The following is a 27445-nucleotide window of genomic DNA, read 5'->3' on the forward strand; positions in this document are numbered from 1 at the left end:
TCTTCGAATTCTCCGTTAATTACCTGGAGCTGCTCGGAAACGCCGTGCCTGCTCATAGCGCTGAAGGACTGCTGCAGCCTGTTTTTTTTCTCAGTCAAGGCCTCGTACAACAGCCTGATTTCGTTCTGTGGCAGGGACAAGCGAAAGACCCACGGTGAACCCAGAGATACATTATAGCAAAATGAAGGGACAATTAAACTCCAATTCGACGGGGCTGTTTCTAATCAGCATCGTTTCTTTACGTCTGCACATAACACACCTACTGAGAAAGTGAATCACGGGATTACTTGCCCTCGTTGTAAAGAAGAAAGGGGAAAGAGGAAAGAAACGCCAGGGCTTTTAAAAAACAAATCAGTGACCAATTTGAAAAGGGGAATGGGTTTGTTATGGATGGGTTTGCTATGGAGAAAGCCAACTATGTTTTCAAGCTTCTCCGCGGACAGATGAGCACGGTGGGCGGGTGAGACCCCATCGCACATCTCCGTCCACTAGATTCCCCTGTTCCACTTAACGGATGAAGACAATGTCCAGCCGTACCTACAAAAATAAATCATGTCTTCTTGCATCTTATGCCAATGATTACAGACATTCCTGTATAGACAATGATTACAGACATTCCAGAGAGCCAGTTTGGTGTAGTGGTTAGGAGTGCGGACTTCTAATCTGGCATGCTGGGTTCGATTCCGCGCTCCCCCACATGCAGCCAGCTGGGTGACCTTGGGCTCGCCACAGCACTGATAAAACTGTTCTGACCGGGCAGTGATATCAGGGCTCTCTCAGCCTCACTTGTAAGCTGCTTTGTGCTTGTAAGCTGCTTTGAGACTCATTCAGGTAGAGAAAAGCGGCATATAAGATCCAACTCTTCCTCTTCTTCAGTAATATCAGGGCTCTCTCAGCCTCACCCACCCCACAGGGTGTCTGTTGTGGGGAGAGGAAACGGAAGGCGACTGTAAGCCACTTTGAGCCTCCTTCGGGTAGGGAAAAGCGGCATATAAGAACCAACTCTTCTTCTTCTTCTATACAGGGAAGAGGAAGGGCTCTTCTCTCTCTTTTCTCTCTCTCTCTTTAAAGGATCTTCTTGTGAACTGTGAACTCCACACAGTGTGGGACTTGAAGCCCCTATACTACTCTCCCTTTCCATTCTGAGGTACCTGGTTTCAGAGCTGGTGAGGGGACTCTTTTTGTATGCATTTTGTATGGCTGCAAGTTAATAAAGCCGGGAGTCGGCAGTGGAAAAAAAAAAAAAGACAATGTCCAGCCAAAGTCCTTGAACTCGCATTGGGCTTATATATACTCATAAAATCAACCCTGCATCTGCCTGAACTGCATAGGCATCTCCAAAGGAAAGTGGCTCACCCACACAAGAACACAATGGACGTGATTTTCCTACAGAGCCTATGTGTGGGGGATAGGGAGTGCACCGTATTCCCTGGTAAGCTGTGTCATGTGCCACACCTGGCCCATGCCAGCTTGGGCATTTCTTCCTGTCTGGATGTTGATCTAGCCTCCCCGAGGCCTCATGTGGCTGCCCATCTTCCTAACCCCCGGCTCCCCCTTGCTTTCCACTTCAGAGGGACTTTCTCAAGCAAAACACTCTTATCTCGGTCCTTCCTGGTTTGCTAAACGTGCAAAATAGTTAGTGAGCTCTTTTATAATCATATCATCATAGGATGACCTGATTAAAGTTTGCATGAAGTCTTAGATTGCTAGAATTGTAAATTGTAGTACTGTTTAAGTGTTTATCCTGCATTGTGTCCTGCATTATGCAGGGGGCTGGATAAGTTGACCCAGGAGGTCCCTTCCAACTCTGTTATTCTAGGATTCTATGATTATGAGGGCAGAATCCCAGTTCTCTCCTCAGTCCATTGCCTGCTTACTAATTCATGATTCTAATATGAATATGGAAGCACAACTACTTTGATAAAGTAGTTGTGCTTCCATATTCATATTAGAATCATGAATCAGTAAGTGTGAAATAGCTAGAGCGATGTCGGGTGTATAACTTATATGCTGTGCCCCGTATGCTTCTTTATATCAGCGGAAAGGCGCATTTTAAAGACATTTCTAAGTTCTTTCAACAATAACAAACATTCATTTTCAATTGGGACCCTGGGTTCGTCACGATCTCTGGGCCTAACCTACCTCGCAGGGTTGTTGTGAGGGCAAGGGGGAAGAGGGGGGAGCATTGTGCAGAAGCTGCTTTCGGTTCCAACAGGGAAGACAAGCAAGATACAAATAAAATCGTATTTCTATATACAGCGGCTGCATATGTTTAAACGTGCACCGGAGAATGAGACGAGAATTCAACAAGGCGACTATACCTGAAAATTACTGTAATAGTCCTGCTCGGCCTTCATAGATTTCCCCCTAGAAGCTGTTGCTTCTTGCGCCAGCTGGAGCCATGCCTGCAGGTCGCCGAAACACTGGGAGAACCTGTCGGGACTGCCGCCAGAGGAAGCGACAGACTTCAGGAGATCGTCCTTCTTTTTACCGATGTCAGCGTGCAGTTTCTGCAGCTCCATGGAGAGAGTCTGAAAGGGAGACAAGGCCGGGGAGAGCAGTGAAAAAACAACTCCTCCTAGGAAAGGGACCCGCCAAAGTTTCATCTGTGAAATAAGCCGAGAATCATAGAATAAAAGAGTTGGAAGGGACCACCTGGGTCATCTAGTCCAACCCCCTGCACTATGCAGGACACTCCCAACCCTCTCGCTCATCCACTGACACCTGCCACCCCCTTGAACCTTCACAGAATCAGCCTCTCCGTCAGATGGCTCTCCAGCCTCTGTTTAAAAATCTCCAAAGATGGAGAACCCACCACCTCCCGAGGAGGCCTGTTCCACTGAGAAACTGCTCTAAAAATGTCACGAGAGAAAGGAAGATTCCAAGGCTGTAAGATAGCAAAATGCAAGCTTGTACAACTCTACTGGGCCTTCGGGCCATGCTGGGAAGGGAAAAGGATTTTCCAGGCCTTCCGCTGACACTCAGTTTTGCTATTCCAGATAGGCTCCTTTCCTCTGCTGTATTATTTATTTATTCATTATACGTATGTTTATTAACTGCCCCATCACATGAGACTCAGGGCAGTTAGCACTTTAAATCAGGCTTTCTCAACCAGGGTTTCATGAACCTCTGGGGCTTCTTGAGGGCCCTGGAAGGGTTTCCCAAATGGCTACTGGCATGCTCTATGTTTGGCTCATCACTTTGTCTACAATTATATTGAAATCTGAACCTGGGGTCCTCCAATTACCCAAAAGCTTTAAGAGTCCTGTGTTCGGATTATTCCAGTCTGTCTTGGGCTTTCTAAATGCCAAATTTCAGGGCTCCGGCTCACAGGAAAACCCTGACAATTCTAATATCCCAATCAATGAGTGAATGAATGAGTGAATGCATGGCCCAGTGAGGCCTGAGTGTCTCTCAATGTTGTGCACCAAACAGAATTTTGCATAGCGTTATAAAAAAAATCAGAACCCATCTGCGTAATTTCTCTTATTTTGGACTGGTGACTGTGAAATTAGTACTGTGTTGCATACCATTCTTCTGCTAGTTATGCCACCAGCAAAGTGGCAATGTAGGACAGGGGTAGTCAACCTGTGGTCCTCCAGATGCTCATGGACTACAATTCCCATGAACCTCTGCAAGCAAATGTTGGAAAGGACTCATGGGAATTGTAGTTCCATGGACATCTGATGTAGGACACGGGAAAGAAGGTTCCAATTAAATATTAAAATCATAGATTCATGGAGTTCAAAGGGACCTCCAGGGTCATCTGGTCCAACCCCCTGCAGAATGCAGGAAACTCACAGCTACCTGTCCACCCAAAGTGACCTAAATTCCAGGCCCAGATAATACCCCTCAAGAAAACCCCAGGATCCAATCAGGCCTGGAAGAAATTCACCTCTCAACCCCAAAGGGGCGATCAGCATTTCTCAGGGCATGCGAGAAAGGGCCACAATCCCTTCTGCCTATTCATGCACAATCTGACTAAGTTCCCAGAATCAGCATTTTCTGACATTGAGGGCTGTTCATAGATGGAACATGCTGCCTTGGAGGGTGGTGAAGTCTCCTTCGTTGGAAGTTTCTAATAGGATGAGCACCTGTCAGGCAGGTGTGTGATTTTTAAGTCCCCAAGAAGGTAGGGGGCTGGACTGGATGGCTCTTGGTGGTCTCCTCCACCTCTGTGAGGTTCTGATTCTGACACTGTAGCTCTTATCCCTTAACCACGGAATGTTGTGTTCCGCAAATCTTCAGCTTTATAAGATTTCACTAGGCACTGTTCTGAAAAATTCAGGAAAACCAGCATCCTTAGAGTCTTTCCTCTGTGCAAATGCTGAATTGCAACCTACACCCTGCCCTGGCTATTGGGGACATTTAACGGGGCACCTCATTGCGTTTACCTCATAAAGCTCCTGCTGAACGGGGGCTTCTTCGCTGGGGAGCACGCAGGTGTTTAACATCTGCTCCATGTTGTTCAGGCAGTGGCTGATGGCCAGAAGCAGCTCAAACAGTTTCTGATCCAAACTCAAGGAAACTTCCCCTGTTGTGCTCTCCTGGCGGACAAAAAGAGGTCGTTTTTAAATTTTATTTATTTATTATTAAATTTATACCCCACCCCTCTCGACAAGTCGGCTCGGTCCGGCTTACAAATAAAAGGCAAACAGCCTTTACGATAATAAATACAAGAAAAACACTAAAAAACAACATTCCTCCCCAACTAAAACAGAGCAATCAAACCCCATGAATGACAAAGCAAGGCAGGTGGCGGGCAAAAAAATCAAAGTCAACTCCCCGATTCCCATGCCGCCACCCATATCAGGCCATTAACGGCATATGATGGGAAAACAGGCAGTCAGATGTCATAGGGCGGGACCCATAGCTTGATCAAGCAGCCCCGGAATTCTCCCCCACTCCTGGCCTCAACCAAAAGCCTGGTGGAAGAGCTCCGTCTGCGGAACATTGATAGCTTCTTCTCGTGAGGGTTTTTGCCAGTTATACGGAGATTCAGTAAGAACCACCAAAATGGCTCGTGCTAACAGTGGTTGGCACACAGCCTGCGTGGTGCAGTGCTTAAGAGTGGCAGCCTCTAATCTGGAGAGCTGGTTTGGATTCCCCACTCCTCCTCCAGAGGCAGCCAGCTGGGTGACCTTGGACCAGTCCCAGTTCTCTCAGAGTTTCTCAGCCCCACCTCACAGGGTGTCTGTTGTGGGGAGAGGAAGGTACGGCGACTGTAAGCTGCTTGGAGACTCCTTTGGGCAGATCGTTCAAATCAATATCCTTATCGATGGTTCCTCTATATATTTGTGAAACAGCCTGGGGGGATGGGACGTGTTCGGCTGCCCAAGTTGGAATAGGGCCAATCAGGGTGCAGTTAGTAAAGCTGGCTGCACCCTGATTGGCCCTGCCCCTGCAGCTCCCACCCTCCGTCCCTGGACTCTAGCCTCTTTGCTCTCAGATGTGCCTCAATGCCTGGAGCCGCTGCACGAAAAAAATGGACGATTCCAAATTAGTGACAAGAGAGAAACAGAATCTATCCAGTGGCTTAATAAAGCTTGAAAAGATAAAGAGTCTCTTACGTTATTTATTCAGGCTTCGACTCTGCCAGAACGGTCTCTAGATTTGTTTTCTGTTTTCAATCTTTCGTCAGTGGCAGTGAGTCCGTCCTTGTTAATATTTGAGTATAATTAGGCAAACGCTCCTGTTCACAGCCTATATATACTCAAATATTAACAAGGACGGACTCACTGCCACTGACAAAAGATTGAAAACGGAAAACAAATCTAGAGACCGTTCTGGCAGAGTCAAAGCCTGAATAAATAACATAAGAGACTCTTTATCTTTTCAAGCTTTATTAAGCCACTGGATAGATTCTGTTTCTCTCTTGTCAATGCCTGGAGCCAGCAGCAGGTAAGGGGAGAAGGCCCTGGGCAAAGGGTCGTGGGGAGGGGCCTGCTAACGAGGGCCTCCTGGCCTGCTCACTGCCTGCTAAGGAGCTGGCCAGCCCCCGCCCGCCCCACTTGATCCAGCTGCGAGCTGCGGCCCAAAGCCACCTTAAGCCGCCTGGTCGGGGGCCAGGGGAGGGGGCCCTTTTAAGGCCCATTATTAGGAACAGGCTTTGAAGCTAGTATGAAATACAGTTCCCATATTTACAGGAGAGGACTGTTAAAATCAGGGGTCCCCAACCTTTTGATCATAGAATTCTGGCCAAAGCCTCAGGTCAAAGTGGCTACAGCTGGACCTCGCATACTAGCCACACAGGTGACTTACGTAATGGGAATGAAACACACAGAGTACCTGAATCTGAATAGATGCTTCTTGACTGAGTTTGCCAAGCTGTGTGGTATATCTTTTCAGCTCCTCGACTGTCGGAGTTCTCCCACTCGAGGCAGCACCCTTGGGCAGGATATTTATTTTGGTAGTGACCTGACATTTGGGAAAACAAAATGTGTTTAGGGAAACACAATGGATTAAAAACACAGGCACTGCACAACGTTCTTCTAAAAAATATCTTGCTTGAAAGCAAGAAGATTCCAAAAAATAATTGGGGTGTTGCGGGGCCTATTCTTAGCAACTGGCTTGAAATTCGCCTGAAATCCCACGTCTGCTGTACCTGCAAAAAAAAAAAACAGCCAATTGGCATGCACGGACACGGGGCCGAAATTCTGTCTTGGGGGTTCCAAGCCTTTAAGCCAAGAGGTCTGGTTTTGAGAGTTGCGCTTTTAAATCTCAGACCTCTGTCCATTGACTCTTTTGGACAGGGGCTGATCTATTTGTAGGGGGGTTTGCTGGAAAAAGCCTCTTGTGGCACAGGGTGGTAAGGCAGCAGACATGCAGTCTGAAAGCTCTGCCCATGAGGCTGGGAGTTTGATCCCAGCAGTCGGCTCAAGGTTGACTCAGCCTTCCATCCTTCCGAGGTCGGTAAAATGAGTACCCAGCTTGCTGCTGGGGGGTAAACGGTAATGACTGGGGAAGGCACTGGCAAACCACCCCGTATTGAGTCTGACATGAAAACGCTGGAGGGCGTCACCCCAAGGGTCAGACATGACCCGGTGCTTGCACGGGGGATACCTTTACCTTTACCTTGCTGGAAAGGTGTTATAGACTAACCTGGGGTTCGGTGAATTGGCAGCTAGTGGGCTTCATCTTCAACAATAGCTCTTCTTCCAAGAACTGCCACTTGTCACCCACTGGTTCCTTTGTGATGGGATCGGGCGGTCCGTTTCCCACGATGGACACCTCAAGACTGATTAGGAGAGGAAATGAACAAGAAAAGAGAGAATTATTTTGTTGAAACTGTTCAGAACCAAGTATCCTAGACTGAGCACAACCCAAAAGGAAGCACCCAAAATCTGAACTCTTTGTAAAGGTCTGAACCCCAAACAGATTTACACTTGGAATTGGGTCTCACTGATTTTAAGTGGTTCTGCTGAGCGACATGTCACAGCTGATTTTGTGGTGCGGGACCTTGCTGTTCTGAACAAAGATCATGTGGGAATCCCCGGGTCCTAGAATCATAGAATCATAGAGTTGGAAGGGGCCACACAGGCCATCTAGTCCAACCCCCTGCTCAACGCAGGATCAGCCCCAAGCATCCTAAAGCATCCAAGAGAAGTGTGTATCCAGCCTTTGCTTGAAGACTGCCAGTGAGGGTCCTAGAATCATAGAACTGGAAGGGAACTCTGGAGTCATCTACCCGAACCCCCAGCAGAATGCAGGAAATTCCCAACTACCTTCCCACCCACAGGGACCTCAATTCCATGACCAGATGATCCCGCCCCCTCAAAAAAAACCTCAGAATCCCTGGCCAGTCTGACCTGGAAGAAATTCACCTCCTAATCCCAATATGGTGATTGGCATTTCCCCAGGTATGCAAGAAAGGGACACAAGAGCCCAGCACCGACACAATCCCTTCTGCTTACCACTCACCATCTGCCTAAGTTGACAGAATCAGCATTTCTGTCTGATGGCTCTCCAGCCTCTGATTTAAAAACTTCCAAAGAAGGAGAACCCACCACCTCCCGAGGAAGCCTCCTTCCATTCAGGAACTGCTCTAACTGTCAGGAAGTTCTTAGAATCATAGAATCACAGAGTTGGAAGGGACCTCCTGGGCCATCTAGTCCAACCCCCTGCACTATGCAGGACACTCACAACCCTCTCGCTCCTCCACTGTCACCTGGCACCCCCTTGAGCCTTCACAGAATCAGCCTCTCTTTCAGATGGCTCTCCAGCCTCTGTTTAAAAATCTCCAAAGATGGAGAACCCACCACCTCCCCAGGAAGCCTGTCCTACTGAGGAACTGCTCTGAATTGTTCCACTGAGAAACCGCTCTAACTGTCAGGAACTTCTTCTGGATGTTTAGATGGAATTTAGAATTATAGAGTTGGAAGGGACCTCCTGGGTCATCTAGCCCAACCCCCTGCACTATGCAGGACACTCACAACCCTTGAGCCTTCACAGAATCAGCCTCTCCATCAGATGACTCTCCAGCCTCTGCTTAAAAATCTCCAAAGATGGAGAACCCACCACCTCCCGAGGAAGCCTGTTCCACTGAGGAACCGCTCTAACTGTCAGGAACTTCTTCCGGAGGTTTAGACGGAATTTAGAATCATAGAATCCTAGAGTCGGAAGGGACCTCCTGGTTCATCTAGTCCAACCCCCTGCACTATGCAGGACATTCACAACCCTCTCGCTCATCTACTGTCACCTGCCACCCCCTTAAGCCTTCTGTACGTTTAGCCGAAAATACTTTTGAATTAATTTCATCCCATTCTGGGCCGACCGTTACTCCACCCTCTATGAGACAGCCCTTCAAGTACTTGAGGACGGCCATCTTGTAAGCTCCTCTCCATTCCTGCACTGGGCTACTGGGCACCCTACCCCACCCACACTCAGGGCTCCCAGACAACCCAAGCAGTGTAGGAAGGAGCACCCCGGCCCAGCCTAGCCTGATGGAGAGGGGGATTAATGAATTCAGTTCATGGGTGAGGACTGCAGTCCGAACTGAATGAACGCTCCCAAGAAACAACAAAACTCGCAGACTGCATACTCCAACCCATGTAAGTTCTCTTAAACCTCTTGTTTTCGATGGACTTGTGCACCTTAACAATAGGCTGGAGTGTGGCTAGAGGCGATGTGTGGTTCATCAAACCTATCCAGCACGTGAGGAAAAATTTTTTTATTAATTTGATTTATATCAAAGTTAAAGAGCCTCTTGTGGCGCAGAATAGTAAGGCAGCAGATATGCAGTCTGAAAGCTTTGCCCATGAGGCTGGGAGTTCGATCCCAGCAGCCGGCTCAAGGTTGACTCAGCCTTCCATCCTTCCAAGGTCGGTAAAATGAGTACCCAGCTTGTTGGGGGGTAAACAGTAATGACTGGGGAAGGCACTGGCAAACCACCCCGTATTGAGTCTGCCATGAAAACGCTGGAGGGCGTCACCCCAAGGGTCAGACATGACTCGGTGCTTGCACAGGGGATACCTTTACCTTTACCTTATATCAAAGTTAATAGGTCTAACCTCCTGTGCCCCCCACAGAGCCCTGTGTTCTGTGGGTACAAACAGGTTGGAGACCCCTGGCCCCCATGAGGTTTACCTGACCTTGACCAGGGCTAGGGCTTTTTTGGTCCTGGTCCCTGCCTGGTGGAACAAGTTCCCGGAAGAACTGAGGGCCCTGACGGAACTACTTCAGTTCTTCAAGGCCAGTAAGATGGAGCTCTTCCGCTCCTCCGATGCTCCGTCTGTAGCTACATCATTCCCTGGGCACATATAGAAGCTAATTGGCGGCTTGAGGGGGGGGGGCGTGGTTTGGTGGGTGGTTGGAAAGCTGAGAGGGAAATTTTAATAGAATGTTTTATTGTACTCTTGTTATAATGAATGTAGTTAGTCGTTGCAAGCTAGCAGGCTAGGAGTGGCAGTCTAGAAATTGAATTAATAAAATAAAGAAATAAATATACTGCCCTCATTGAAATCGGATCACAAGAAAGACTTTAAAAACCACATGCCATAACATTCACACAGCCAGCAGCAGCATGAGTACAGATATTGTTTCTGACGTGAGTTCCTTTCAATGCTGTTTTCATAGTGGGGGGGGGGGCGGTATTCTTCACTGGAGGCCCATTTGAATCCAGGGGCACTTTTCAGACCAACATGTTGAAATCTGGGTAGAATTTTTAACAGTGCCCCTGGACTCAAAACGTTGTTCTATTGCTTCAGACCAACATGGCTTCCCACCTGAATCCATCTATGTTGCTGTTATCACTGTATTATTGTTAAACTGAGTTACCTGTATTGTTTCTATTTTATGTGAACCGCCCTGAGCCTTTGGGGAGGGCGGTATTTAAATATAATAAGTAAAATAAAATCTTCACAGGGTATGGTACTAGGCTGAAGGATATGCTATATCATGTCAAATATGCTACAATCCTCATCCATCCATTGTTCCTCTTAATATTTGTGAAACAGCCCTGGGGGTGGAGTGTATCCTGGCTGTCCGAGTTGGAATAGGGCCAATCAGGGTGCAGCCAGCAAAGCCCTGCCCCTACAGCTAGCCGCATTGCTCTCAGACACTGCAGGAGCCAGCGTGTGAGAGAGACACACAGAGAGCCTGCCAAACCGCAAACCAGCCCTGATTACCTGCTATAGCTCCTGCTGCGAGGGAGAGACAGGGAGAGCCTACAAACAGCTCTGATTCCTGCTATAAACAGCCCTGATTACCTCCTATGGCTCCTGCTGTGAGAGGAAGAGAGAGATCTGTGCCTGCTGGTGTCCCCTGGGTCCTAGAGCCCATTGCATTCCTGGTTGCAATGGGCTTTCTTGCTAGTATTATATAATATTCGATTCCCGGTCAGCAGGGGATGGTGAGACCATGTTTTGATGCATGAACCTCAGAAGAAAACCAACCCCTCACAAGACAGAATGTTGCATTTATACCTGGTTTCAAGAAGTGGCCCATCCGCAGGGTGCGGTTGCATCATCTCCACATACACTTCAATGAAGTCTACGAGGTTCTTCTGTTCGGACAATTTTAACAGCAGCTCCTGCAAAGACAGAACAAAAACTGGATGAGATCCAAGGTGGAAGTGCCAGCTTCTTGAGAGCCAGTTTGGTGTTGTGGTTAAGAAAAGCAGCCTCTAAGCTGGAGAGCTGGGTTGGATTCCCCAGTCCTCCACATGAAGCCAGCTGGGTGGCCTTGGGCTAGTCACAGTCCCGTTAGAGCTGTCTCTCTAGGGCAGTTCTCTCAGAGATCTCTCAGCCTCACCAACCTCACAGGGTGTCTGTTGTCGAGAAAGGAAGGGAAAAGCATTTGCAAGCCGCTTTGAGACTCCTTTGGGTAGTAAAAAGCAGGGAACACAGAAGAAGAATCATAATATAATTCAGTTGGAAGGCACCTCCAGGGTCATCTGGTCCAACTAGAAGCGTGGGTTTTTATGCCCCGCTTGTCACTTTTATACCCCGCTTTTTCGCCTTCCCCTCCTCTCCCCACAACAAACACCCTGTGAGGTGGGTGGGGCTGAGAGAGCCCTGACAGGAGTGCTCTGTGAGAACAGCTCTAATAAGACCGTGACTGGCCCAAGGTCACCCAACTGGATGCATGTGGAGGAGCGTGGAATCAAGCCCAGCTCTCCAGATTAGAGGCCGCCACTCTCAACCCCTACACCAAGCTAGCAAAATGCTTTTTCATGGACTCGAGGGGTGAAAGGAGGGACTTACCTCCTGCTGCTGTATCCCATTTGGTCTACTGAACGAAGAAGGCCTGTCAGATGGTGGAAATGCGCTGGAGAAGTCCACAAGGAAGGGCTTGAACAGCTCCTCTGAGGTATTTCTGATAGAGATGAGCTGTGAAAAGGCACAAAGGAAAGGGGGATGTCTTTAGGAGACCCAGACCCGAAAAATACCAGGGTTTTGTTTTGTTTTTTGCACACTCTTCCCTGACACTTCTCCCCTGCAGAACCCTGACCTCTGCACTCGAACTATTTCCCAAACCCGTGGTCAAAAAGCTTTGTTTGCATGCCTTAAAACAGTTCCAGATCTGCCTTCGTTACTGAAAGCCTATTTTAGCAGACGCTTCTGAATCCAGAGGGAAATCCCTTATCATTTGGGCGTCAACAGAGTCCTGCACAGATAAGGAGAACAAGCCTATGGATTAATCATTGCTGGTGTTCCTCTTGGGGAAAGGCAGGGAGGTCACAAGACAGCATAATGCTCTGCCCTACAGTACAGCCGGCAAACAGCGTTTCCTGATGCAGCAGCAATCAAGGGATCAAAACCTTTCTCAGTGGCTGCTGGTCTCCCTGTGAGCAGACACCTCGGACCTGCTACCTCCACAAAGCAGGGAAAGAAATCTGCCCAGCGCTAAGCAGGCAGCTATGGGCGGTGATTACAGGGTGGCAACCAGCTGATATTGAGATTCATAGAATCATAGAGTTGGAAGGGGCCATACAGGCCATCTAGTCCAGCCCCCTGCTCAACGCAGGATCAATTGTACACAATCTGTAACTTTCATACCCTACTGAAATTTTGTTTCTTAGCACTAGTCTTCCTTCTCTTTCCCATCTTCAGCATTGGCTGCCTGCTCCCCGTCTCCCCACTCACTCACCTACTTTGATTTTGTGTTCTCCCCCCGTCCCTATCACATTTTTTGGTCCGTCTCCCCTCTGCCACCTTTTTTGGTCTTCCCCATCAGTAAGGAAGGCAGGTTTGGAACTTTGGTAGCTGGATCTGCCCCTCCCTCACCCCAAGTTGACAGCATTAAGAAAGCTGTCCACCAGGGTCTCCTAACATGATATCTCAGCAGCATACTTTTCTTCTATGATTTAGGGGCTATTTTAACCCCCAGTGTTTTTAACCCATCTTTTTGCATACCTGGGCCTAGTCTCAGGCTTCTGGAAACATCCCCCATCTATCATAGAATCATAGAGTTGGAAGGGACCTCCTGGGTCATCTAGTCCAGCCCCCTGCACTATGCAGGACACTCACATCCCAATCGCTCATCCACTGTAACCTGCCACCCCTTTCCCTTCACAGAATCAGCCTCTCCGTCAGATGGCTCTCCAGACTCTGGTTAAAAATTTCCAGAGATGGAGAACCCACCACCTCCCGAGGAAGCCTGTTCCACTGAGAAACCACTCTAACTGTCAGGAACTTCTTCTGGAGGTTTAGACGGAATTTAGAATCAGAGAATCATAGAGTTGGAAGGGACCTCCTGGGTCATCTAGTCCAACCCCCTGCACTATGCAGGACACTCACAACCCTCTCGCTCATCCACTGTCACCTGCCACCCCCTTGAACCTTCACAGAATCCCCTCCTAGGCAAGGGACCTGCCGAAGTTTCATCTGTGAAATAAGCCGAGAATCATAGAATAATAGAGTTGGAAGGGACCTCCTGGGTCATCTAGCCCAACCCCCTGCACCATGCAGGACACTCACAACCCTCTCGCTCATCCGCTGTCACCTGTCACCCCCTTGAACCTTCACAGAATCAGCCTCTCCGTCAGATGGCTCTCCAGCCTCTGTTTGAAAATCTCCAAAGAGAGAGAACCCACCACCTCCCGAGGAGGCCTGTTCCACCGAGAAACCGCTCTAACTGTCAGGAACTTCTGGATGTTTAGACAAAATTTAGAATCATAGAATCATAGAGTTGGAAGGGACCTCCTGGGCCATCTAGTCGAACCCTCCACACAATATAGAAGCCATGTTGGATCAGGCCAAGGGCCCATCCAGTCCAACACTCTGGGTCACACAGTGGCCCAAACCCAGGGGCCATCAGGAGGTCCACCAGCAGGGCCAGAACTCCAGAAGCGCTCTGAATGTTGCCCCCCAAGCACCAAGAATAGAGTTCGTTCAACAGCCTGGAGAAGTGAGGCTCACATTAGGAGCTGGAATTTCACACCTCCCATCATGCTCAAGTAGGGCTGCCAACCTCCAGGTCGGGCCTAGAGACCTCCCAGTGATCTTCAGGTGACAGAGATGGGCTTCCCTGGAGAAAATGGCTGCCTCGGTGAACTCTATGATACTCTACCTTGTGGAGGCCCCTCTGGTCCCCAAACCCTACTTTTCCCAGGCGTACCCCCACACCCTCAAGATCTCCAAGAATTTCTCAACCCAGAGATGGCTCTCCACCCTCAAGACATACACACGCCCCTTCTGCAAACTGTGTATGACGACACAAACACCATACTAAGCAGCAAAGCAGAATATGCACATTAAAAGGTAAAGGTAAAGGTATCCCCTGTGCAAGCACTGAGTCATGTCTGACCCTTGGGGTTATGCCCTCCAGCGTTTTCTTGGCAGACTCAATACGGGGTGGTTTGCCAGTGCCTTCCCCAGTCATTACCGTTTACCCCCCAGCAAGCTGGGTACTCATTTTACCGACCTCGGAAGGATGGAAGGCTGAGTCAACCTTGAGCCGGCTGCTGGGATCGAACTCCCAGCCTCATGGGCAAAGCTTTCAGATGGCTGTCTTACCACTCTGCGCCACAAGAGGCTCTTGTGCACATAATATGCACATAATATGCACATTAAGCTCTGGCAAATGAAATTCTAGAAGAGAGGAGTGGAAACCAGCAACATCTGCAGGGCCCCTGCTCTCTCCCTTTCAGAAATCCACTCATGCTTTCTGGCCCTAGACCTGTTTGCACTACTACAATCTGTTACATCTGCTATAGTTTTTAATGTGAATTATTACTGTAGTTGTTTACATGTTATGGAAAAAGTAAGTTCAACGTCCATGTAAACCGCCCTGAGCCTCAGGAGCGGGCAGTATATAGATACAATGAATGAATGAATGAATGAATGAATGAATGAATGAATGAATGAATGAATGAATGAATGAATGAATGAATGAGAGCCAGTTTGGTGTAGTGGTTAGGAGTGCGGACTTCTAATCTTGCATGCCAGGTTTGATTTTGCACTCCCCCACATGCAGCCAGCCGGGTGACCTTGGGCTCCCCACGGCACTGATAAGGCTGTTCTGACCGGGCAGTGATATCAGGGCTCTCTCAGCCTCACCCACCCCACAGGGTGTCTGTTGTGGGGAGAGGAATGGGAAGGCGACTGTAAGCCGCTTTGAGCGTCCTTTGGGTAGGGAAAAGCGGCATATAAGAACCAACTCTTCTTCTTCTTCTGAATGGATCCAGAAGAACAGAAATTGCTAAAGGATGGCGACAGTGAGATCTATAAACACACTTTTAAATAAAACTAACACAGCAGAGATTCTCACAAGCTCCTGGCCTCTGACCTGTTCTTCCGCATACTTGTCCTGGAGCATGCGGTGGACTTTTTCCAAGTTGCATTTCACATCCTTAAGTTTCTGGGAAAGGTTCTCTGCTTCTTGCTGGAGGCTCTGGCTGTCTTCGGCCTCCCGGTCTTTGCAGTCCTCCAACAGAGACGCCACCTTCTGCTCAATCTCTAATAACATTGCCTGGAAAGTCAAAAGGGTTAATTATTCATTTTGTACAGCCCGCTCAAGGCTCCTTTACAATGATTCAGGAGGGTAGCCATCTTGGTCTGAAGCAGCAGGACAAAGTTGGCATCTGGCAGCACCTTTGAGAACCGCAAAGTTTAATTCTGGGCATAAGCTTTTGTGGGCAAGCACACTTCTTCAGATACAGTAAATCAAAGCTTCCTCAACCATTACATATAGGTAGGCAGAGAGTGTTGGAATATGCAAAATCTGTAGTGTGCAAAATTGAGGCAAATTTAAAGGGTATCCTGCAGGGGGCACCAGAGGAGGGGTATATTTAGCATAGAGAGTCCTTCCGGGTGATATTCAAATTATCTTCTCCAGTAACCTGATTGGCTCAACAGGGACTTCATGCTTGTTTCAGCATGCTTCCTTCCAGCTTCCCTCTATAGAATCACAGGATCATAGAGTTGGAAGGGACCTCTAGGGACACTGAGTCCAACCTCTGGCAGTATGAAGGAAATGCACAACTACCTGTCCATCCGCAGACCGTTTCCCCAGTAGGAGACATACCTCATTTCAGCCTTGCTTTGGACTTTGATTCGCTAATGCGAGTTGGCACTCTGCTTTCCGCATTTGGGCTTCCCTCCCCTCTTTTTCCAGGCTGTAATTCACCATATATTTTGCGCATTGGCGTCAGAAGGAGGCACTCTCCTTTCCCCACTCCAAAAGGTTTTTTTTGCAAAATGGTGCCTGCTTGCACCTTTCCTTTAATTGTGACCTTTCATTCCACATTCCCTCACCTCCCCCTTTCCCCGCCTCAAGACGTTTTATTTTTAAATAATGTTATTGTGTTACAATGCTGTAGCGTTGTAACAAGCAAGACTGTTTTTTTGTCCCTGGAGGATTGGAGAAGGTAGCAGGCTTGTGAAAGATGGTGGGGAGGAGTTGGGCACGGAGAAATCCACACATGCCTTCCTGATGTTGCACGGGGTGACTGTCAGATAGCATGGGGAGGCACTGAGGTCCCCTTGCTTGCCCTCCCTGACCTGAGCAGCAGCCACCTCATGCAGCGGAAGCTTGGATCGGGGAGGGGAAGCAAAGAGACATTGGCACTTCCCATCCCCAAAGCAATCTGACAGTTGTCCTGTGCAGCTTTGGGAAGCAGTGGGGATTTCTCTGTGCCCACCTTCCCCCACCCCATCCTTCAGAAGCCCACTGCCTTCTCCAATCCTCCGGGGGGGTGGAGAACAGTCTTGCTTGTTACAACGTTGCAGCTTTGTAACGCAATAACCTTATTTTAAAAACATCTTGGGGGAAGGGGGAAGGTGAACGAACGTGGAATGAAGGGGTGTCATTGAAGGAAAAGAGATGCAGGGCATATGGAAGAGTAGAGCACTAGGACACCTTTCCCTTGGGAGGGGGAAGAAAGTAGGGGGAGGGAGGATGGCAACAAGGAAAAGGGGGTGCTCAAAAACTCAAAATGTTGGGCGCCACAAAAAAATGAATGCAAGCATTTCTACACTGAACAGGCCCAAAATAGACCCTGCTAGACTCCAGTTTAAAAATTGTAAACCAGATTTCTGAGGATTTCTTTGCTGTGGGGCAATTCGGGGCTGTGACTGCAAAGGCGAATTTCAGTGCGGAAATGGACCAAAACTCGACCCTTTAAAAATGCAAATCGGAACGATATGCCTAGTGCAGAAATATCACAGTGGCCCCCGTTCCATGCAAATGATGCCAACACCCCCAACAAGAATCAATGGCCATTTTGGCATGGAAGATATTCACTTACTGATCCCAAAGTGGTGACCAACATGTCCCAAGGCATGCAAGAAAGGGCCACAAGAGCCAAGCAACGACACAATCCCCTCTGCCCACCCACTCACACTCTGCCTAAATTCACAGAATCAGCATTCCAGTCCGATGGCTCTCCAGCCTCTGCTTCAAAACTTCCAAAGAAGGAGAACCCACCACCTCCCGAGGAAGCCTGTTCCACTGAGGAACTTTCAGGAACTTCTTCTGGACGTTTAGCCGAAAATATTTACATAACATTCCAGAACAGTTGCTAAATGGACTGAATGATTGCAGACAACAGCTAGCACTTATTCCATTGTTTCTGTTCCAAATAAAACTATTTTATTCTTTCAGCAGCCTGGTGCTTTACCCTCTCTGCATATTCACACTCTGCCAACAGAGAAGGTGGTTAGTTGCCAGGAAAGAGAGCCAAGATGCAATTAATTTACACTTCCTACCAACTAAACCCCTTTCCTATATGCAATACAACAGAATCTGAGTCCAGTGGCACCTTAAAGACCAACAAAGATTATTCAAGGTGTGAGCTTTCATGTGTAGGCACGCTTCCTCAGACAGGGATCATAAGAGTACAGACATAAGAAGAAAGTAAACTAGTAGCAAATTAGTAAACAGCATCACAACATCCTAAATATACAGGATGGTAATTCCTTGCCTCTTGTGGCGCAGAGTGGTAAGGCAGCCGTCTGAAAGCTTTGCCCATAAGGCTGGGAGTTCAATCCCAGCAGCCGGCTCAAGGTTGACTCAGCCTTCCATCCTTCCGAGGTGGGTAAAAGGAGTACCCAGCTTGCTGGGGGGTAAACGGTAATGACTGGGGAAGGCACTGGCAAACCACCCCGTGTTGAGTCTGCCATGAAAACGCTAGAGGGCGTCACCCCAAGGGTCAGACATGACTCGGTGCTTGCACAGGGGATACCTTTACCTTTACCTTTAATTCCTTGCTAGAAAACCAAATCAGTCCTTTGGGTTCAACAACTTATATGAAATGATTAAGGAAGTTTTGCTTCACTATATTTGAAGAAGTGTGCCTGCCCAGAATTAAATGTGTTGGTCTTAAAGATGCTACAGGACTCCAACTATATTCTGGCTAGTATAACTAGACCCTAGCCAGGGATGACCTAAAAACAACTAATTTTCTCTTGGATGTGGCAAGTAAAGTTGTGCATACTATACCCCATACCAAGCCTTCTCAACCAGGGTTTCGTGAAACCCCGGCGTTTCTTGACAGCCCTCAAAGGGTTTCCCAAGTGGGTGGGACTTAATCAATTTTTAATATATTATGAAAGTCTGTTAATATTAATTGAGTGATATGACCATATATGGCCATATATGGTCATATCGATCTGCCCTGCCCAATGGCCAATGAAGGACCTGGAGGCGGTGGGAAGAAGAATGCTTTAGGATGCTTTGGGCTGATCCTGGGTTGTGCAGGGGGTTGGACTAGATGGCCTGTATGGCCCCTTCCAACTCTAGGATTCTGTGATTCTATGATTCTAAGAAGGACCACGGGTGGGCGTGTCAACAGCTCTGCTTCCCAACCATATTCTGCATGATTGTGCCACTTCTGGGGTGTCTCAAAGCCTGAAGGATGTTTCAGGGGTTTCTTGACAGTAAAAACGTTGAGAGAGGCTGCCCTATTGTGTGCTGCTGGGTGGGCGGGGGATTCAAAATTCAGCACTCACTGAAGACTCACTAGCAGTATTCAAGCAAAGGTTGGATACACACTTTTCTTGGATGCTTTAGGATGCTTAGGGCTGATCCTGCGTTGAGCAGGGGGTTGGACTAGATGGCCTGTCTGGCCCCTTCCAACTCTATGATTCTATGATTCTTAATGGAAACACTCAAGTAATGCAATATCTGTGCCAAGAAAAAGCTGCTGCTAGGCCATCATCCGGTGAAGCCCTAATAGTCCAGATCAGTGCAACGCTGGCAGAACTGGGTCGCCAAACAGGGTTTTCAAGGCAAGAGACACACAAGAGGGGGCTTGCCATTGCCTGCCTCTGATCAGCAGCCTACGCGTGATTGGCCACTGTCGGCCTCTCAGCAGCTGCAAGCCTGCACATCGCTTACATCTCCATCCATTGGTCTCAGGTTGATTCTGTGAAGGTTCAAGGGGGAAGGTTCAAGGATGAGCGATAGGGTTGTGAATGTCCTGCATAGAGCAAGGGGTTGGACTAGATGACCCAGAAGGTCCCAACTCTGTTATTCTATGATTCTATGATTCAGTGCCCACCAGTAAGGGCATAAGAATTAGGCAACCAACAGCCCAGCTTAGCCCCGTCTATGATTCTAAATTCCGTCTAAACATCCGGAAGCAGTTCATGACAGTTAGAGCGGTTCCTCAGTGGAACAGGCTTCCTCGGGAGGTGGTGGGTTCTCCATCTGTGGAGATTTTTAAACAGAGGCTGGAGAGCCATCTGACGGAGAGGCTGATTCTGGGAAGGTTCAAGGGGGTGGCAGGTGACAGTGGATGAGCGAGAGGGTTGTGAGTGTCCTGCACAGTGCAGGGGGTTGGACTAGATGACCCAGGAGGTCCCTTCCAACTCTAGGATTCTATGATGGCAGGTGGCAGGTGACAGTGAATAGGGTTTGGAGTATCCTGCATGGTGCAGGGGGTTGGACTAGATGACCCAGGAAATACCTTCTAACTCTATTATTCTATGATCCAGTGCCCACCAGTAAGAGCATAAGAATTAGGCAACCATTAGGCGGCCTAGCCGCATCTCCCCAGAGCTTGGAAGCTATGGATGTCATGGCTGATCAGCACTTTGATGGGAGACCACAAGGGAGCTAGATAGAACCATAGAATCATAGAGTTGGAAGGGGCCATACAGGCCATAGAATCATAGAATCATAGAATCATAGAGTTGGAAGGGGCCATACAGGCCATCTAGTCCAACCCCCTGCTCAATGCAGGATTAGCCCTAATCCTAATTAGCCCTAAGATGATGGGAGGTAAGAGCAAACCACCTCTGCTCACCTCTTGCTTTGGAACCTCCGTGACCTTGTGGTTGCCGTTCATCGGCTACAACCTGATGGCGCAATTAGACGCACAAGGCCCTACAGCCTCCCTCCGTCCTGACGGCTAACACAAATTCAGCTCGTGCCGCAGGTGGCATGATGTAGTGGCCAGAGTGTCAGACTTGGATTTGGGAGAATCCAGGGACAAATCCCCGCTCTGCCATGGAAACTCGCTGGGTGTCTTTGGGCCAGGCACTCTCAGCCTCGCCCACCTCATGGGGTGTGAGGTTAAAACAGCAGGCAGAAGAACCATATAATCTACTCTGGGTCCCCGTGGGGTAGAAAAATGAAGTGCATAAACACAGGTGTGGGTGAAAAACAGCTGCTGGGGGCAGGAAGGTCAACCCCCTTCCTCCCTCCTTCCCTCCCTCCCCAACTGACCACAATTCCCAAATGGGCTCCTTCCTATTTGCCTAGTTTGGGCAGGGGGTGGAGGCCTGGGGGAGGGGCTCAAGGGGAAACGCAGCAGGCAGATCCAATGCATCTCCGTCTGCCACGTCTCTCCTGCAACTCCCTCTGGTTCGGAGTCCTGTGCTTGCTGCAAGGGCTGAGCCAATAACCGGGGAAACCAGTCCCTGGACATGCCCCCTCCGCTGAATTCAGGCAGACGCCCCAGAACAGCAGCAAGAGAGCAGAAGGACTCAGAAGGACTCAGCGGACTAAGAGAGAGGGGAAAGTGTCTCAGATTCCGACAGGCACTGGAGAACTTTGAGCCAGTCCGTCTTACCTGGCACGCAGCGAGATGCCGCTCCACCACCTGTTGCATTGGGAGGGCCGGGCCGTCTGATCCCAGGGATTCTTCCGCTCTGCTGAGCCACCCTTCCAGTTCGGCGACTTTAGCCTGGCACACATGGAGCAGCTGAGCGGGCTCGGGACTAGCCGGCTTCTCGGTGGTGTCGGCCGCTCCGGCGAAATCTCCCCAGGTTGTCGCTGAGCTTTCTGCACCGTCTGTGACTGGGCAGGAGGCGGATTCGCCCTGAAGCGACAGGAGAGAGTCAAACACGGGAGGGAAACACTCTAGGGGCCCAGGGAGGTTAAAAAAAGCACAACGCTTTGGTGCAAAAGGGACTCCAGGAGGTTTTTAAAAAGCACAACACTTTGGTGCAAAAAGCCGCACCCGCCGGGACTCGAGGGGGGGGGGAGAAAGAAAGAAAAAGTAACCGCCTGTCATGTGATCTGCCGCTACAGGTATCTAAGCAGCCGGTTTGAATTTACACAGGTAGGTGGGAGCTCACAGGAAGCTGGCTGAGTCATGGTTCATTAACTGGCTATTCCGGCGGGACGTAGGGAGAAATGTTTTTCTGTGGTGTGCAAGGCTTCGGGCCACATGCTTCGAGGGAGGACAGAATGCCACCGAGGAACGCTTACTCATGATGTTTGGGCAGGCCTCTGGGTCAGAACGTGTGTGGGAAAGGGACCGAGAAAAATCTGAAGTTAAAAGAGGGAGGGGAAAAAAAACCCTTAAGCCCTGTGATGGGACCTGGGATAGATATTTTAATTTAAAAACCAGGCTGCGAATGATAGGGCTGTTTGGAGGTCAGGAAGCCAGAAGTTAGAAGTGATTTGATGGCACCTAAAATGTGCACATTCATGCACATAATGAGAGCTGGTTTGTATGCATCGTTGGAAGCGTCCTTGGAAGCAAGAGATCATAGAATCATAGAATCCTAGAGTTGGAAGGGGCCATACAGGCCATAGAATCATAGAATCATAGAATCATAGAGTTGGAAGGGGCCACACAGGCCATCTAGTCCAACCCCCTGCTCTACGCAGGATCAGCCCTAAGCATCCTAAAGCATCCAAGAAAAGTGTGTATCCAACCTTTGTTTGAAGACGGCCAGTGAGGGGGAGCTCACCACCTCCTTAGGCAGCCTATTCCACTGCTGAACTACTCTGACTATGAAAATGTTTTTCCTGATATCTAGCCCATATCGTTAAACCCATTACTGCATGTCCTTTCTTCTGCAGCCAATGGGAACAGCATCCTGCCCTCCTCCAAATGACAACCTTTCAAATACTTAAAGAGGGCTATCATGTCCCCTCTCTACCTCCTTTTTTCCAGGCTGAACATTCCCAAGTCCCTATCTTCATAGGGCTTCATAGAGACCTATCTTCATAGGGCTTGGTCCCTTATCAAAGATAAGGATTGTGCCAGAGGCCTAAAGAGGATCCAATCTGCATAGAATGACACAAAACCAGGAACAAACCAATACAAAATGCAAAATGTGAACCAGAAATTTAAGGAGAAAAGCAATTTGGGAAACAATATGAGGGAAGGGTGTATCAGACAGTAGCTAGAGGGAGGTTTCTGTGGCGTGTGAAGATACCACCGTAAGTCTCAGGTATACTGCATGTAAACATGGAAGTTCTACTGAGTTCTCTCTTCTAATAAACTGTTGAAAAGCCCTTACTCTATGCCTAAACCTTTTAAAAAGCAGTATATTGTGACTTTTGGATCCTAGAATCATAGAATCATAGAGTTAGAAGGGGCCATACAGGCCATCTAGTCCAACCCCCTAGGGGGCTCAACGCAGGATCAGCCCAAAGCACCATTTCATTTGGGCTTTGTCATTTTAAAACTGTCCTGAATCAATGGCCCATTGATTATCTTTTCAGCTCCAGATAAGACACGGTGGCCTCCTTTGTGTTATCCTCGCAATTGTCCTGTGAGGTGGGGTAGGCTGAGGGAGAATGTGCAGGCAGGGGGTCACCCAGTGGACTTTATTGCACCATGGAGATTTGAATACAGGCCTCCCTGGTGACAATTTCACAGGCCAGCCACAGAATCACACTGGGGAACTAAAAACTCCAAAAGATGTAAGGGAGGGGGAAAAAATATCTCTGCTTACTTTTCCCAAAGGGTCAGCCTTCTCTGAGAATAAATTCTTCGGACTCGCGAGACCCTCCATTTATTTTGTGGATTTATTTTTTCCACCGTGCACGGGGCAGTTCTTTGGTTGGAATTAGAGCTTAGAAGCTGCGGGTGTCGCAACACATCCCAGAGGGCTGTTCAGCTCAAGGGCCAGGCTATGCTGTACGTAAAGCCAAATGCCACAGGCTGATAAGGGACTGCTTTGATAAGCATTAAGCACACATTCTCCGGATCCTCTGAACACCCTTACTCCTGTGTATTCTAATCCCCAACTAAAAAAGGGAGACTCTTCGAAGTCACAGACTGAATTTACTCGTATTTGGGAGTCTCAAAGGTGTTTGTGGCCTCCTCTATGAACGAGGCCTTCAAATCGCCTCCCATGAGTTCCTTCTCTGGCGCACGGACGGGCAGTTTGCACCTACAGAGCCATCCGTGGCATCTTAGAACAACCTTTTCCAACCTTTTGACCAGGGAGAAAGCCCTGAAATAATTTTTCAGACTTCGAGGAGCCCCGGAAGTGATGTCAGCTGGCCACGCCTCCCTGCCACACCCCTGGAAGTGACATCACTACCTGCAACCTTAGTCCTCCTTTTGCTCCTTCCTCTGCCTTTATTACTACTATATGGCAGTTCTGCCTCATGTAGGCCGGGAAGAAGAGCAGGAGCTGAGAAAACAGGCTGCCCCCCCCCCCAATACCATGCCACTTCAGAGCTCCCACAGACCCCCCTTCAGAACTCCCACGGACATTTGGTTGGGAATCCCTATGTTAGAAAGTAAAACAAACAAAAAGGGTCAGGTTGACCCTGATAGCCTGATAGCCCAAACTAGCCTGACCTTGTCAGAGTTTGGAAGCTAAGCAGAGTTCACGGCAGAGTTAAGAATCATAGAATCATAGAGTTGGACGGGGCCATACAGGCCATCTAGTCCAACCCCCTGCTCAGAATCAGAATCACAGAATCATAGAGTTGGAAGGGGCCACACAGGCCATAGAATCATAGAATCATAGAGTTGGAAGGGGCCATACAGGCCATCTAGTCCAACCCTCTGCTCAGTTCCCGTTTAGAGAACTGTTTTTTTTTTTTTTGTACCCTGTTTCTTCTGCTTCTGTGGGTCCAGGTAATATGAAAGAGTCTAGATACAGGGGTGACCAAACTGGCTCTCCAAAGGTCCATGGACTACAATTCCCATGAGCCCCTGCCAGTACAAATACTCCCTGACTAACACCTTATTCACCACTGTCTTCACTTGCTCCAAAGCAAACAAAATCATTTGGAGTAAGCTGTGGAGGAAAGCAGGCTACTTTGAAAAGCTTTGAAAGAGAGCAGCTCCTATACCTTAGTATTGCACCTTCCCCCTTTTTGAACAGGGGGGAACCACCACACTCAGAATCATCTCAGATAAGATCAAGCGTGCTTTTTGTTCAACTTAGGGAAAGTCCAATTCCTTCAAGGGTATGACCTCCTCATTAACACCAGAAATCTGGAGCAATCCATGAAGCTAATAAGCAGGAGAATCTAAAGGAAGTCCCTCTTTCCTTATTTCTAGCTTGGAGGTGCTCTTCTTGGACTGACGGTAATCTGCTGGTCTGCAGAATAGCTCGATTCGTGCGGTAGCACCTCAGAGACCAACACAATTTTAGGGGAATCTAAGCTTTTGAGAAGAGCCTCTTGTGGTGCAGAGTGGTAAGGCAGCAGACATGCAGTCTGAAAGCTCTGCCCATGAGGCTGGGAGCTCAATCCCAGCAGCCGGCTCAAGGTTGCCTCAGCCTTCCATCCTTCCGAGGTCGGTAAAATGAGTACCCAGCTTGCTGGGGGGTAAACGGTAATGACTGGGGAAGGCACTGGCAAACCACCCCGTATTGAGTCTGCCATGAAAACGCTGGAGGGCGTCACCCCAAGGGTCAGACACGACTCAGTGCTTGCACAGGGGATACCTTTACCTTTACCTTAAGCTTTTGAGAGTCAAAGGGAGACTTTTGCCCTGATTTCAGGGGTGACAAACTTTGTAGCAGACTTACTTCACTGTGGAATGAGCTGTCTTCTGCTTCTTCGACCACGGAAGGTAGAAAAGACAGCGAGCCTCGCTTCGACAGCTGCAAGGGACGTGGGAGAGATGAAGTCCAGTTAGCGGGAGCACGAAAAAGGGTCTTTCATTCCGTCCTCCTCAATCTGGCGTTCAGACACTTTCCCCCAAGCGTTAAGCACCAACTAACTCAGGCAACTGCTGCAGGCCTGACGCTACCAACATAAAGCATTCTTACCAGCCATAGACTTTGCTTTCAGTTTGGCAGGCTTGTGGCATTTGAACCTTGAGTTACAACATCTAGGTTTTGGATGCCAAAGAGTGCCTTGGGGATGGGCCTTGGGGCAGCCATATATTTAGACAGGCTTGTGCTAACTTTAGTTTTAGCAAAGAGCATCCTGCACCTGTTTTGCCAATCCTTACAATAAAGAGATTTCTTCAACCAAGAGTCTGCTTATTGGGGAAGCCAACCAGGCATGGACAACCTCGCCTTTCTCTACGCGAAGGAGTCTCAAAACTGCTTACAATCACCTTCCCCTCCTCTCCCCACAACAGGACTGAAGCCAAGGGATATGAGGGTGCTCCACCTACCTGTCGATCACTTCCTCCACCATCGACTAATCCGCTTTCCTCTAGTGCTTCAGATTCAACACTCTCCTCCTCTTCCAGTTCAGATTGCTCATGCCGCCGGTGAAGCTCCAGTAGGGAAGTCTTCATGGCCAACAAGAGGTCCTCCTTCGTCTGGCACAGGAAGGCAATCTTTTGCTTTATATCCTCCGCCTCTTCATCCTAGGGAACCATCATGTTCAGATGTCACATTAGCACAGGGGTAAGGAGCACAAAAGGGAAGGAACTAGTGACCACCACCTGACTGTAATGCAATTGGCTTTTGCATTTCCTGGGTCTGCAGGGACCACTAGCTTCTGATCGTACACAGAGAGAGATGCACAGTTTGATTTACTTATGCCCAAGAGGATTCCAGATAGATGCCTGTTGAAAAATGGTCCTGGTGCATAATACCCCATAATAGCAGATTGCAGTCCCAGGAAATATACTTGCTCATCTCTCAAGGTGCCCCTTGGACTCAAATTCAGCAGTCGAGAGAAGGGGAAGAAGAACTGGCCTTTTTTGTCCCCTTTTACCTTTTTACCACCCAAAAGAGTCTCAGACCCCTTACAACCGCCCGCCTGTCCTCTCCCCACAAAAGAAACCCTGAGAGCTAGCTGGAGCTGAACAAACTCTGAAAAGAAGAGTTAGAATCATAGAATCATAGAATCATAGAGTTGGAAGGGGCAATACAGGCCATCTAGTCCAACCCCCTGCTCAACGCAGGATCATAGAATCACAGAATCATAGAGTTGGAAGGGGCCATACAGGCCATAGAATCATAGAATCACAGAATCATAGAGTTGGAAGGGGCCATACAGGCCATAGAATCATAGAATCATAGAGTTGGAAGGGGCAATACAGACCATCTAGTCCAACCCCCTGCTCAACGCAGGATCAGCCCAAAGCATCCTAAAGCAAGTTGGTTCTTATATGCTCGGTCAGAACAGTTTTATCAGTGTTGTGGCGAGCCCAACATCATCTAGCTGGCTGCATGTGGAGGAGGAGCGGGGAATCAAATCTGGTTCTCCAGATCAGAGTCTGACACTCTTAACCACTATAACAAGTGGGATATTTTTTTAAAAAACTTTTTATTGCGTTTATTCATCACCACTCCAGGCCAGCTGGCTCAAGATGGTTTTGTTATTGTTGTTGTTATGTGCGAAGTCGTGTCCGACCCATCGCGACCCCATGGACAATGATCCTCCAGGCCTTCCTGTCCTCTACCATTCCCCGGAGTCCATTTAAGTTTGCACCGACTGCTTCAGTGACTCCATCCAGCCACCTCATTCTCTGTCGTCCCCTTCTTCTTTTGCCCTCGATCGCTCCCAGCATTAGGCTCTTCTCCAGGGAGTCCTTCCTTCTCATGAGGTGGCCAAAGTATTTGAGTTTCATCTTCAGGATCTGTCCTTCTAAAGAGCAGTCAGGGTTGATCTCCTCTAGGACTGACTGGTTTGTTCGCCTTGCAGTCCAAGGGACTCGCAAGAGTCTTCTCCAGCACCACAGTTCAAAAGCCTCAATTCTTCCTTATGGTCCAACTTTCGCAGCCATACATTGCAACTAGGAAGACCATAGCCTTGACTAAACACACTTTTGTTGGCAGGGTGATGTCTCTGCTTTTTAGGATGCTGTCTAGATTTGCCATAGCTTTCCTCCCCAGGAGCAAGCGTCTTTTAATTTCTTTGCTGCAGTCCCCATCTGCAGTGATCTTGGAGC

The 27445-nt window shown here is 48.7% G+C and overlaps 1 protein-coding gene across 4 annotated transcripts in view; it reads right to left on the minus strand.

The window, feature by feature from the left end:
* Window positions 1-27445, minus strand: part of SYNE2 (spectrin repeat containing nuclear envelope protein 2) — a 293618-nt gene that overhangs the window by 110194 nt on the left and 155979 nt on the right. For all 4 annotated transcript variants that reach the window (XM_077323895.1, XM_077323896.1, XM_077323893.1 and 1 more), the window contains 11 exons: window positions 25715-25912; window positions 25119-25193; window positions 20957-21205; window positions 15229-15411; window positions 11703-11828; window positions 10923-11029; window positions 7102-7237; window positions 6289-6417; window positions 4395-4547; window positions 2322-2531; window positions 24-125 (listed from right to left, as the gene is read on the minus strand). In XM_077323895.1, the coding sequence (XP_077180010.1) occupies window positions 24-125; window positions 2322-2531; window positions 4395-4547; window positions 6289-6417; window positions 7102-7237; window positions 10923-11029; window positions 11703-11828; window positions 15229-15411; window positions 20957-21205; window positions 25119-25193; window positions 25715-25912 (1668 nt within the window). The remainder of the gene's footprint in view (window positions 1-23; window positions 126-2321; window positions 2532-4394; window positions 4548-6288; window positions 6418-7101; window positions 7238-10922; window positions 11030-11702; window positions 11829-15228; window positions 15412-20956; window positions 21206-25118; window positions 25194-25714; window positions 25913-27445) is intronic.

Source organism: Paroedura picta, chromosome 2, assembly GCF_049243985.1.
Source record: "Paroedura picta isolate Pp20150507F chromosome 2, Ppicta_v3.0, whole genome shotgun sequence".
Classification (NCBI taxonomy): domain Eukaryota; kingdom Metazoa; phylum Chordata; class Lepidosauria; order Squamata; family Gekkonidae; genus Paroedura; species Paroedura picta.